Source organism: Mobula hypostoma, chromosome 4 (assembly GCF_963921235.1).
Source record: "Mobula hypostoma chromosome 4, sMobHyp1.1, whole genome shotgun sequence".
In the NCBI taxonomy this organism is placed as follows: domain Eukaryota; kingdom Metazoa; phylum Chordata; class Chondrichthyes; order Myliobatiformes; family Myliobatidae; genus Mobula; species Mobula hypostoma.
This window is the reverse complement of record NC_086100.1, coordinates 95757470-95770553: the sequence shown is the minus strand read 5'-3', so window position 1 is coordinate 95770553 and position 13084 is coordinate 95757470. Positions and strand designations below refer to the sequence as shown.

At 45.5% G+C, this 13084-nt stretch overlaps 2 protein-coding genes across 5 annotated transcripts in view; one reads left to right on the top strand and one right to left on the bottom strand.

The window, feature by feature from the left end:
* LOC134345477 (unconventional myosin-VIIa-like) overlaps positions 1 to 11589 on the top strand; it is a 218210-nt gene extending 206621 nt beyond the window's left edge. For all 3 annotated transcript variants that reach the window (XM_063046193.1, XM_063046192.1, XM_063046195.1), the window contains exon 48: positions 39 to 11589. In XM_063046193.1, the coding sequence (XP_062902263.1) occupies positions 39 to 113 (75 nt within the window). In that variant the 3' untranslated portion in view covers positions 114 to 11589. The remainder of the gene's footprint in view (positions 1 to 38) is intronic.
* A 39-nt stretch (positions 11590 to 11628) lies between these two features.
* LOC134345475 (LIM and senescent cell antigen-like-containing domain protein 1) overlaps positions 11629 to 13084 on the bottom strand; it is a 291120-nt gene continuing 289664 nt past the window's right edge. For both annotated transcript variants that reach the window (XM_063046183.1, XM_063046182.1), the window contains exon 10: positions 11629 to 12293. In XM_063046183.1, the coding sequence (XP_062902253.1) occupies positions 12179 to 12293 (115 nt within the window). In that variant the 3' untranslated portion in view covers positions 11629 to 12178. The remainder of the gene's footprint in view (positions 12294 to 13084) is intronic.

The following is a 13084-nucleotide window of genomic DNA, read 5'->3' as shown; positions in this document are numbered from 1 at the left end:
GCATTTCATTCTTTAACCATTGTTTTGTTTGATCAAAGGGTTACAAGATGGACGACTTGCTGACATCATATGTGAGTGCCTATTTAACAGTAGCAAGGCAAAAAACGGCCTGATGGAATCAAGGATAAAGAAAGAACTCCATCAACAATACCTTAAGATTTACTTAACCGCCCGGCCCTCTCTCCCTTTTTTGATTTTTCCTCATCCCTTTCCCTCATCCCTCTCCCCAATACCTCTCCCCCTCCCCCTCTCCCCCACTTTCTTTCCCTCTTTTTCCATCTCCCACTCTCTTCCTTGCTTATGCTGTCTCTCCCGCTGTCTTCTTCCTCCTTTTCTCTCCCTCCCTCTCCCTCCTTCCCTCCCTCTCCCTCCTTCCCTCCCTCTCCCTCCTTTCCTCCTTCTCCCTCCTTTCGTCCCTCCTTCTCTGTCCTCCTAAATGCATACCACACACTCTCCCCTTCCTTTTGTGGGAAACACTTCACAGCTGCAAGTTCTGCTCATACAGCTGTTTGTGACTGGAGCTGGACAATGTGATGCACGGTGCCTTGTTAACTGGTGATATCATTCAGCCCAATCAAAGAGACACATCAAGAACACCTTTAAACCACTGAATGGGTGTGATGGCCACACCCTCTGCTTCTATCTCCAACAACTGATTGATGACAGACCCATTGTTTAATTTGGGTCTACGTATTACAGGAGTGTGAACCCACATCTGTAAACATGGATGGAGAATTTCCTGTGACATCACAGATGATAATCAGGGAAAGGTGGTGGCCTGCACCTTCTGCAGAGTACAACATCCCACACACATCAGGCTGGTTAATATGAAAGGTCTCATTTGGAATCCTCAGCTGTCCATTTCTCTGCACAGGTGCTCCTCCAGCAGAGTGTTCGATGCTTCAGGCTGATTCCCTGTTTACAGTTTTCATTGGTGTCACTGGACAAAAAGCCTTTGCATCAGTGGTGTCACCACGGAGGGTTCTTACCTCCCTGCCCCTCTCTGCCTCTCCACCTTTCCCACAGAATGCCATGTTCTGGTTACACTCCATTCACCTGTAGGTCAGAGGATTCATCTCTGACCTCTTTGGACATCAACATCTTCAAAGAGAAAATGTTCATAAATGTAAATACTTGCATGCAGACTATCTGCAGAGGTTTCTTTAAACTTCTGTGCTTCTCTGGAGATCCTGGCAGGTGTGTCCAGCACTGTTTCAATCTGCAACAGTCACTTTATGCTGAGAGAGCCATGACTGATGGAGGTAGCATCGAGCAGTATTCTTGCGCCTTTCCCTGTGCAAGAGGACCCTCCTCTGTGCAGAAGCATCAACAGTCGCCAATTTCCACAGCACAATCTTTCTGTTGTAAATTTTAATGTGGCAGTGCATCAGTCCAAATTCCAGCTTCCTCTTGTTGGAGAGCTTGGTCCACTTGCCCTCTGTTAGCTCCAGACACCTCCACCCTACACTAAAAGGCTCAGTGAGCCTCTGCCTTTCCAATGGGTGAAGGTCCAACTGACCATGCATCTGCATGAGGGTGTCTGGCTGAAGCTGGGATGTGTCTGGGTGAATGAGATCCTGCGGTGGGATGACCTTGGTGACTGTAATCCGGAGATATCTGGAAGGTTTTTCTGCAAACAACATCTGGGAGGGTGCGTCTGGTTCCAGGGGTGTGGTAGTCTGGGCAGTGTGTCTAGGTTTGCGGGAGACCGTCTGGGCAGTGTTTCTGGGTCTGTGCATGACTATGAGTGTATGTATGAGCACTGTAAGTCAGTGTTGTTGGGTGTGGTTGATGTCGACAGTGTTGTATCATGTGATGGGTGATCTGGGTGGAGTGAGGTTTGGAGTGTTATGGGTGATGTGTGGGATGATGTAACGTTGGTGATGATAGTCTTTGCATTGTGTTCTGGATGGGGATGTTCCATTGACCTTTACCTGGGGGGTTGAATGATTTCCTTATGGGAAATATATGTGACTGCACCAATCTACACAACTTCTAAAGAAGCCATGGATATTCTCCATAACTGCCTCTGTAAAAATTAACCAGTATGATTACTCACAACCAGCATTACATTTCAAAAGGACTTTATTGGTTTTAAAGCACAGTGGGACCTTGTTAAAGGCGCAGTGAAAATGCGTGCACTTTCTTTAATTATGCATGTTTATTTAGTCACTGAAATAAATTTTAAGATGACAATTGGTGTTCATGCAAAGTTTGTGATGCAATAAAGCTCTCAGAATGAGAATTAATCAGATCAAACTGGATGCAAACATATCTGAAAGACAGGGACAAATGTTTGCTCAGATGGTTTAGTTGTAGATCCACTTCTCTGTCCAAAACCTCACCTGCTACTTGTGTGTGGTTCTGGAGTGTGCTACACTACACACCAGTGGTATTAGTCTCTGAAATATGCAGATCAGAACTCCTGGCATGTTGAGATGGAAGTGTCATGGGCCTGGGGATAGGAAGCTCTGACACTCTGTGAAGACTGCAATTGGAGATGCTGGGTGTGAAATAACAATGCGATTAACGACATTGAGTGAAATTATGGTCAGGGCTTGGCCAATGTAAAGATGAAATCACCTTGGGTCAAATTAGCTTGATTATCTTGGGTGTTTTGAAGAAAGTTTGGATATCAAGGTGACTGTGAACACCCCAGGACCACTAATGGAAACTGTCTACTTTCAGGGCGTTCCTGGGAGATTCAATAGAATGGCTCTACACCCTCCCATTTCCTAAGGATAAAGGTTAGGGTAGAAGCTAGGAGGCTGTTTACTCTGCTCAATAGTGCATCTGTTGAAAATATTCTGGGAAATGTCCAAGCTTTGATTAATGCACCCAGTATAATTAATCATCCTTGACTGGAGATAATTGGGAGAATCTAGGATAGGTCCCAGTGATAAGGCTTGGCTATTTAGGATTGCGAAGGAGTAATTTTTTTTACTGAGAGTTGTGCATTTTGAGTATTTTTTACTCTGGCGAGCTGTGGAGGCCGAGTCACTTGGCACCTTTATTGTTCATTCAATTTTGCCACAAAGGAAATTTTGGGGATGATTAAGAGGAAAATCAGAAGCAATGTAGAAAATGGTCCTGACCTCAATGAATGTAGAATTAGGCTTGAGAGATAGAAATTGCTTTGAAAAAATTCTAAGAGGTAAGTGTGTCGCTAGGCTGGGTAAGAGTGTGATGGATGAAGTATCGAGGTCTGTGATTCATGCACCGACACTCACATCCCAGTTCTCTGGGCCCAGGCAACGCAAACAACCTGTTACCTAAATCGGTATCAACAACCATTGTACAAAAGCCTTCACTGAGCTGAGCAAGCAAAACTATGAGCAATTTACAACACAGGCTTTATGCAGCTGTCAACCATAATCAGTATATCTGCTTTCTAAGCCGCTAAATCCAGCTTCAGCATGGGCACCTTACATGATGACACTGGAGACACTTGAAGTTCTGGGACTTCCTTCCTCCCTCTGAAAGTGAGTCTTTGTTGTTTTGGGAAGGGAGCCACATTTCACTTTTCAGATCTTGACTAAGTTTCAACCTCTTAAACTTCTGTGCTTTGATGAGCACAGTTCGTCACTGGGCATGGATAATGTTTCATTCCCTTTACACTACCAGCATGTTTTTCCCTTGGCCCAGTTTTCTGTAATTTCTTTCTGTTGTGAAAGACCTCATGTACAGACCATGAGGTTTTGAACACCACAGTTATGCCTAATCTGCGCCACAGGTAAATTCCAGATAATGCAAGTTTTCTCAAAGTGAATTAGGGACATTGAGGTTTCTTGTAGTAACACATCTGTGCTCAGCTGCTTCAACACGTGAGCTATCAGAGGAGTAACTGAAAATGTAAAAACAATGCAGATCTGGAAATACAAAATAAAAATAGAAAATGTTGTAAATACTCAGAATCTTGAGTTCTGAAGAAGGAATGTTGGTTTTAAAGGGATGACTGATTTTCTCTCCCCTGATGCTGTCAGATCTGCCATTTTTGTTTCTCTATCAGAGATATGTTGGCGTTCCATTTGAGTTAGAGAATAGAAGAATTGGTACTCTAAAGAATCACAGGTCGAGATCAGAAGTTTGAGGACATACTAGTCAGGAAACACTGAATAAGTTGTGAGTGAGAGCTGGTGTAACAGAGATCTGAAAGTTTCGTTCAGTAATGTAGAGAAGTGGTAGTCATTATGAAGCTAAATCACATTAAATATGATAGCTGGCAAGGAGATGCTGATGATAGGGCACAATCAACAGGATGAGTTGCAATGTAAAATATGGACAAAAACCGAAAAGGGTGAATAAAGGACAGAAGGTGTTGTATTTGAATGCACATAGTGTATGGAATAAGGTAGATGAACTTGCAGCACAGTTACAGATTGGCATGTATGATGTGGGCGTCACTGAATCATGGCTGAAAGAAGCCTATAGCAGGGAGCTAATATTCAAAGATACACATTGTATTGAAAAGACTGGGCAGCATGGCTCTGCTGGTAAAAAAAATAAATCAAATCCTTAGAAAGAGGTGATATAGGTTCGGAAGGTGTTAACTCATTGTGAGTAGAGCTAAAGAACTGAAAAGGTAAAAAGACCCTAATGGGAGTTATATGACCCCCAAACGGTAATAAAGATGTGGTCTACAAATTAGAATGGGAGATAGAAAGTGCATGTCAAAAGGACATTGTTACAATAGTCTTGGGAGATTTCAATATGCAGGTAGATTGGGAAAATCAGGTTGGTGCTGGATCCCAACTGAGGGGATTCGTAGAATGTCTCTGAGATGGCGTTTTAGAGCAGCTTGTGGTTGAGCCCACTAGAGAATTAGCTATTCTGGACTGGGCGTTGTGCAATGAATTAGAATTGATTAGAGAGCTTAAGGTAAAGGAACCCTTAGGTTCACCCTGCAATTTGAGAAGGAGAAGATATCAGATGTATCAGTATTGCAGTGGAGTAAAGGTAATTACACAGGCAAGAGAGGAGCTAGCCAAAACTATTGGAAAAGAACACTAACAGGGATGACAGCAGAGCAGCAATGATTGGAATTCAGAAGATGCAGAATATATACATCCCAAGGAGGAAGAATTATTCTAAAGACAAGGTAACACAGCTGTGGCTGACAAGAGAAGTCAAAGCCAAGATAAAAGTAAAAGAGAGAGCATATAATAGAGCAAAAATTAGTGGGAAGTTGGAGGATTAGGAAACTTTTTAAAACCAACAGATGGCAACAAAAAAAGTCATTAAGAGGAAAAAGATGGAATACATAAATAACCTCTTTAATAAATATCTTTTTTATTAGCCAATAAAAATAAAGATGACACTAAAAGTTTCTTCAAATACATAAAGTGTAAAAGAGAGGCAAGAGTAGATATTGGACCACAGGAAAATTAGTAATGGGAGACTAGGAAATGGTGGACAAACTGAATAAGTATTTTGCATCAGTCTTCACCATGGAAGAGACTAGCACTATGCTGGAAATTTGAGTATCGGGGGCAGAAGTGTGTGAAGTTGCCATTACTGTGGAGAAGATTCTTGGAAAAATGAAAGGTCTGAAGGTCGATAAAGTCACTTAGACTGGATGGTATACACCCCAGGGTTCTGAAAAAGGTGGCTGAAGTGATTGTGGAGGCATTAATAATGATCTTTCAAAAATCAATCGGTTCTGGCATGGTTCTGGAGGAATCAAAAATTGTAAATGTCGCTCCACTCTTCAAGAAGGGGGAGAGGCAGAAGTAAGGAATTTTATAGGCCAGTAAGTCAGCGGTTGGGAAGATGTTGGGGTTGATTGTTAAGGGTGTGGTTTCAGGGTACTTGGAGGCAAATGATAAAATAGGCCAAAGTCAGCATGGCCTCCTTAAGCAAAAATCTTGCCTGACAAATCTGTTGGAATTCTTTGAAGAAATAACAAGTAGGATCAACAAAGGAGAATCAGTTGATGTTGTGTACTTGGATTTTCAGAAGGCCTTTGACAAGGTGACACACATGAGGCTGCTCAACAAGCCACGGACCCATGGTATTACAGGAAAGATAGTAGCATGGATAGAGAATTGGATGATTGGCAGGAATCAAAGAGTGGGAATAAAGGGGGCCTTTTCTGGCTGGCTGCCAGTGACTAGTGGTGTTCTCCGTGGTCAGTGTTGGGACCAATTCTTTTTACATTATATGTCAATGATTTGGATGATGAATTTGAATGGTTTGTGGCCAGGTTTGCAAGCGATACAAAGACAGGTGGAGGGGCAGGTAGTTTTGAGGAAGTAGAGAGGCTACAGAGGGAGTTAGACAGATTAGGAGAACGGGCAAAAAAGTGGCAGATACAATGCACTGTCAGGAAGTGTATGGTCATGTACTTTCGTAGAAGAAATAAAAATATCAGCTGTGCAAAGGAACTTGGGAGTCCTCGTGTAGGATTCCCTGAAGGTTAATTTGCAGATTGAATTGGTGGTGAGGAAGGCAATTGCAATATTAGTATTCATTTCAAGAGGACTAGAATATAAAAGCAAGGATGTAATGTTGAGGCTTTATAAAGCACTGGTGAGGCCTCACCTGGAGAATTGTGAGCAGTTTTGGGCCCTTCCTCTAATAAAGAATGTGCTGACATCGGAGAGGGTTCAAATGAGGTTTATGAAAATGATTCCTGGATTGAAAGGCTTGTCATATGAACGTTTGATGCTCTGGGCCTCTACTCACTGGAATTCAGAAGAATGAGGGGCGACCTGATTGAAACCTATGTGATACCAAAAGGCCTCGATAGAGTGGATGTGGAAAGGATGTTTCCTATGGTGGGGGAGTGTAAGACCAGAGGACACAGCCTCAGAATAGAGGGCATCCTTTTAAAATGGAGATGAGGAGAAATTTCTTAAGCCAGAGAGTGGCAAATCTGTGAAACATGTTGCCACCACACAGGTGGCTGTAGAGGCCAAGTCATTGGGTATATTTAAGGCAGAGGTGGATAGGTTCTTGATTAGTCAAGGCACGAAGGGATATGGGTAGAAGGCAGGAGACTGGGGCTGAGAGGGAAAATGAATCAGCCGTGATGAAATGATGGTGCAAACTTGATGGGCCAAATTCTGCTCCTATATGTTATGGTCAAACAGGAGTTCAGAAGAAGCTTGTTTACCTCACTTGCTTGCTTGCTTGGAGGGATACTTGAGAATCGGGCAAAGTAGAACATAGGAGGGAGAATGGAAAGCAGGTGGGACTGACTGTGTGAGATGAACAAGGCTGGTAGAAGGTGAATGTGGAGTAGAGAGTCTAGCACAGGACCGGAAATCCAGCAGTCTGCTCTGTAACTTAGCTATGTGTAAACATCCGTTGAACACAGTCAATCAACAGCTTGAAATGCACCAACAGTGAGAATCCATGTTACAGCATCCTCTTAGTCAAATATCTCACAACTCCAGGGTTAGACCTGGAGTGATTAACAAGGTGCAACTCTTGACAGGACCGTCTGCGTTTTGGATTTCCTTTCAGGAAGGTTACACTTGTTCAAAAGGAGGTTCAGTGCAAGTTCTTTCTGGGGAAGAGAATGCAGTATTACAAAGAGAGCAAAGAATGAGAGCAAACCTCATTGGGACAGATTAAACATTTGGAACTGATTTAGAAAGTAGTCTTGAATGTAATTGAAGATGGAGCAGTGAAATGGCCCCCACACCTCATGTTCCTACAATAGCGGAGGGTAGAAAATTCGGGTGGAGAACTTTCTGTGTCACTGAGACACAGTGTTTGCATCCCACACTTCCCATCCCTGGACATAAACCCTCTCCCACCCCCCGACACTGAACTGAGCCGCACAACCCAGGAAGATTCCTGGTCCAACCCTGTCCATCCAGCTGACTGGGCTAGGGGCATAGAGTGAGCATATGATTGTGCTTGGGGCCTGTGAAGTAGGTCTGGAAACCCAGGCTTCCATTTATGATCCCTGTCCAGCACCCACTCCCAGTCCATGGGCATCGGGTGAGGAATGGTGGGCTCTTGCAATGTGATGCCTGACATCCATGAGGTCTCCTGCTTGGATTCATGTGATCTTGGGCAGCAGGTAGTACCAAAGTGACCAGGGAGGGTGGGACTGGTATTGTGTTCTTTCTGTCTCTCTGGTCATTGTTTGGTGTCCTGGGAGATGGAGAATGAGTCAGCTATCAATTAATTTCTGCTGTCACTAGGCATCATGAACCATAGGCATCAGCCGCAGGAGCTTCAGTAACTTAATCATTTTCCATTGTTTTCCCATGATTACATTGGATGAGACTGCAGCATTCTTTAGAATGTTACAGGGTGAGAGCAGAGTGTGATGATAGTGAAGCACTCAGTAGATCAGGCAGCATCTGTGGATGGGGGCAGTCAGATCTGACAAGGGCTCTCAGGCCTGAAACATGACCGTTTCTCTCTCCACAGATGCTGCCTGACCTGGTGAGTGTTGACAGCTGTTTTTGTTTCAGATTTCTAGCACTTGCAGTTTTGTTGGGCTCCATGCACCAAATCATGAATCACTGCCCAGCACCTAGTGAGAGTCTGCTTCATGAATCCATCCCATTGTGGGGAGGGGAGTAAGGTTGAGCACAGTCTCCGATTCTGCTCCAACAACCCTTTACTTTCACCTCTCCAGCTGGCCGGTGAGTCTGTTTTGATTTGAAACTCTATACAGTAACACGGAGTCTGAGAAGGAGCCAAGTGCTTTAACCTGATAGTGTCCAGACAGCTGTTTTGTCTGTTTAATTGAGCATTGTTCAGAGTTATGGCCAGCTGAACCAGGGGCGTCAGTGTTAATGTTGGGTGATGATAATTGCTTACATTACTTGCATTAAATCTGCCATTTCAGGCTTGGGAGACCTCTCACCCATAAGCCACATCTGTGGTTTCTGAATAACTTCTGTTGGAGAACACCAGCCCTTCACACTACCATCTTTTTGGGGTTTCGTTCTGGTCAGTCACGTTTTCTTCATCAAGGTGGAAGAATTAATAGATTCAACTCGGCAACAGCTCTCCAGGCTTAAGCAAACGCTGAGTAAATCTTGCAAGGTTTACTGTGCAGAATCTTACCCAGTTCTTTCAATCACAGGTTGGTGACAAGATGAAGGTGTGTTACTCACTCCAGAGTAACTAAAAGACAAAGATTCAGCTTTGTGTCTGTTGGTCCATCAGACCATGGGTTCAGCTCTGAAAAAGTAACTTAAGTGAGGGGTAGTGTAGAAAGCACAGTGCTAATACCCCCTGAACAGCCCCTGGCTCAACCCACACTCAAAACTGTCACAGCTCCTTTTCTCACACAAACATGATCAGGGCCACTCTTACAGCACGTTAAGATGAGATATAAATTTGTAAGGAGTTTTTATTTTCTTTCATGGGTTTCCTCCAGAAGCTCTAGTTTCCAAAGATGTACAAATATTAGGGTCAGTTAGCTATGGGCATGCTATGTTGGCGCCAGAAGCATGGGGGCATTTGTGGGCTGTCACCAACACATCTTCAGCCTGTGTTGGTCCTTAACACAAATGATGCATTTCACTCTATGTTTCGTTGCATCATACATGTGACAAATAAATCTAATCTAAATTCTTATTGGTGGGAAGATGGGGTTATTATTGGAGAGGGTGAGTTATTGTTTACGGAAGGGTTGTTGGAGGAGTGGATTATTGTCTGGGAAAGGATTATTTCTGGAGGAGTCAGTTATTGTCGGGGAAAGAGTTATTGTTGGAGGGGAGTGGCGTACTGGTCAGAGAAGGAGATTGTTTCTGGAGAGGAGTGGGGTACTGGTCAGAGAAGGAGATTGTTTCTGGAGGGGAGTGGGGTACTGGTCAGAGAAGGAGATTGTTTCTGGAGAGGAGTGGGGTACTGGTCAGAGAAGGAGATTATTTCTGGGGGGGAGTGGGGTACTGGTCAGAGAAGGAGATTGTTTCTGGAGAGGAGTGGGGTACTGGTCAGAGAAGGGGATTGTTTCTGGAGTGGGTGGGTATTGGTTGAGGGAAGGGGATTGTTTCTGGAGTGGGTGGGTATTGGTTGAGGGAAGGGGATTGTTTCTGGAGTGGGTGGGTATTGGTTGGGGAAGGGGATTGTTTCTGGAGTGGGTGGGTATTGGTTGGGGAAGGGGATTGTTTCTGGAGTGGGTGGGTATTGGTTGAGGGAATGGGATTGTTTCTGGAGTGGGTGGGTATTGGTTGGGGAAGGAGATTGTTTCTGGAGTGGGTGGGTATTATTTGAAGGAAGGGGATTGTTTCTGGAGTGGGTAGGTATTGTTGAGGGAAGGGGATTGTTTCTGGAGTGGGTTGGAACTGTTTGAGGGAAGGGGATTGTTTCTGGGGTGGGTGGGTATTGGTTGGGGAAGGGGATTGTTTCTGGAGTGGGTGGTTATTGGTTGGGGGAAGGGTTTTGTTTCTGGAGTGGGTGGGTATTGGTTGAGGGAAGGGGATTGTTTCTGGAGTGGGTGGGTATTGGTTGAGGGAAGGGGATTGTTTCTGGAGTCGGTGGGTATTGGTTGAGGGAAGGGGATTGTTTCTGGAGTGGGTGGGTATTGGTTGGGGAAGGGATTTGTTTCTGGAGTGGGTGGGTATTGGTTGAGAGAAGGGGATTGTTTCTAGAGTGGGTGGGTATTGGTTGGGGAAGGGGATTGTTTCTGGAGTGGGTGGGTATTGGTTGGGGAAGGGGATTGTTTCTGGAGTGGGTGGGTATTGTTTGAAGGAAGGGGATTTTTTCTGGAGTGGGTAGGTATTGTTGAGGGAAGGGGATTGTTTCTAGAGTGGGTGGGTATTGGTTGGGGAAGGGGATTGTTTCTGGAGTGGGTGGTTATTGGTTGGGGGAAGGGTTTTGTTTCTGGAGTGGGTGGGTATTGGTTGAGGGAAGGGGATTGTTTCTGGAGTGGGTAGGTATTGGTTGAGGCAAGGGGATTGTTTCTGGAGTGGGTGGGTATTGTTTGAAGGAAGGGGACTGTTTCTGGAGTGGGTGGGTATTGTTTGAAGGAGGGGGATTGTTTCTGGAGTGGGTAGGTATTGTTGAGGGAAGGGGATTGTTTCTGGAGTGGGTGGGAACTGTTTGAGGGAAGGGGATTGTTTCTTGAGTGGGTGGGTATTTGTTGGGGGCAGGGGATTGTTTTTTTAGCGGTGTAGGTTATTGTTCAGGGAAGGAGATTGTTTCTGAAGTGGGTAGGTATTGGTTGGGGAAGGGTTATTGGTTGGGAGAAGGGGATTGTTTCTGTAGGGGGTAGGTTATTGGTTGGGGGAATATTATTGTTGGAGGAGGTGGGTTATTGTCGGGGAAAGGGTTATTGCTGGAGGGAGAGAAGTATTGGCCAGATATTGGACTTAAATGAATGCAACAATTGAATCAGATGTCCCGTGATTGTCCCTGTACAAACTGTTACTTTGTACTCAGCAGACAGAGACCGAGGTTTTCCTGCTCCGGGTCTACCAGAGTTGCTGCTGTTAGAACATATCTGCTCCAAATACCGTGCCTGCTCCCTGGGCTCCCTCAGTGCTATGAATCACAGTGTTGTTCTAGCAGCACACATCAAAGTTACTGGTGAACGCAGCAGGCCAGGCAGCATCTGTAGGAAGAGGTGCAGTCGACGTTTCAGGCCAAGACCTGACGAAGGGTCTCGGCCTGAAACGTCGACTGTACCTCTTCCTAGAGATGCTGCCTGGCCTGCTGCGTTCACCAGCAACTTTGATGTATGTTGCTTGAATTTCCAGCATCTGCAGAATTCCTGTTGTTGACTGTTCATTATCAGTGCAGATGGTACACAGTAGCAGGCCGTGTTGCTTGAATTCCTGTTGTTGACTGTTCATTAGCAGTGCAGATGGTACACAGTAGCAGGCCGTGTTGCTTGAATTCCTGTTGTTGACTGTTCATTATCAGTGCAGATGGTACACAGTAGCAGGCCGTGTTGCTTGAATTCCTGTGGTTGCTCCAGCAGTGTCACCAGAAACACTTGTTTTCACAGGAGTTGGTTCAACATTTCACTTTTTGGTCAGTCAGGGAACACAGAGGATGCACTAGCAGGCACAGACCTGGGTCCCTTCACTGGAGCCACAAGTAACACCCCCTTGCCCCCACCCCACTGTACAGCAATGAATATCTGGTCAAGCATCATGTCACTCCCTCCCTGCAGAGTATATTTAGAGCATCCCCAACCCCTGTGCTGACATCTGACAGGAACTAGGTGATTCCGGATTCACGGATTGTTCCCATCCTGGCTTTACTTCCCAGAGTTTTTCTCAGTCAGGTTCTTCAGCCGCTTCTTCAGTTCCAGCGGGAACTTCTCGTAGCATCTTTTGCATACAGGCTTCATGTCAAACTCCACAAACTTGTTCCTGCACAGGAAACACAAAGCCGCTGAGCGTCACAGCCGGAGCACTCCCACCCGCGGATGCTGCCCGACAGCTGTCCCCCTTGTCTGCAGGTTCTGCCACACGCTGTCTGGGCGGGGGTGTTGGAGCCGAATTGAATCTGTCTCAGTGTTACAGGAGAGAGGAGTTTCCTGGAGTTACCAATAACTGGACCGACTCCAGATGCATCCTCCAGGGAATAAAAGCCGATTTCAGGATACGGGAATATGATGGATGGGAGACCCAACGCTCCCAAAAGAATTGTAAGGTGGTAGAGCCACTGTCTCGCAGCAGCAGAGACATGGGTTCGATCCTGACCTCAGGTGCTGGATGTGGGGAGTTCGCATGTTCTCCCCGTGACTGGGTGAGTTTTCCCCCAAGAGCTCCTGCGCGTGGGTTTGCAGGTTAATGGGCTGCTGTAAATTGCCTCTGGTGTGTGGATGAGTGGCAGAATCGGGGGCGGGCGGGGGGGGGGGGCGGCCGCTGATGGGAACGTGAGGAACAAAGTGGGATGAATGCAAGATGAGTATAATGGGAGGTTGATGGTCAGTGGGCCGAAGAGCCTGTTCCTGTGCTGTATCTCTCAGTGCCTAGAGAAGAGAACCTACCTGCTTATAAAATGCAATCCTTGGCCTTTCCTATTCCCGTTTTGATTTAATCCGGGAGCATCACTGACAAAACTAAACCCGACTTCCCATTCTGAATAACTGAGTGACTTTCTGGATCATTTCACACCGCCCAGTGTCAGTGTTTGCCAGCTGCTTGAACTGAACCAG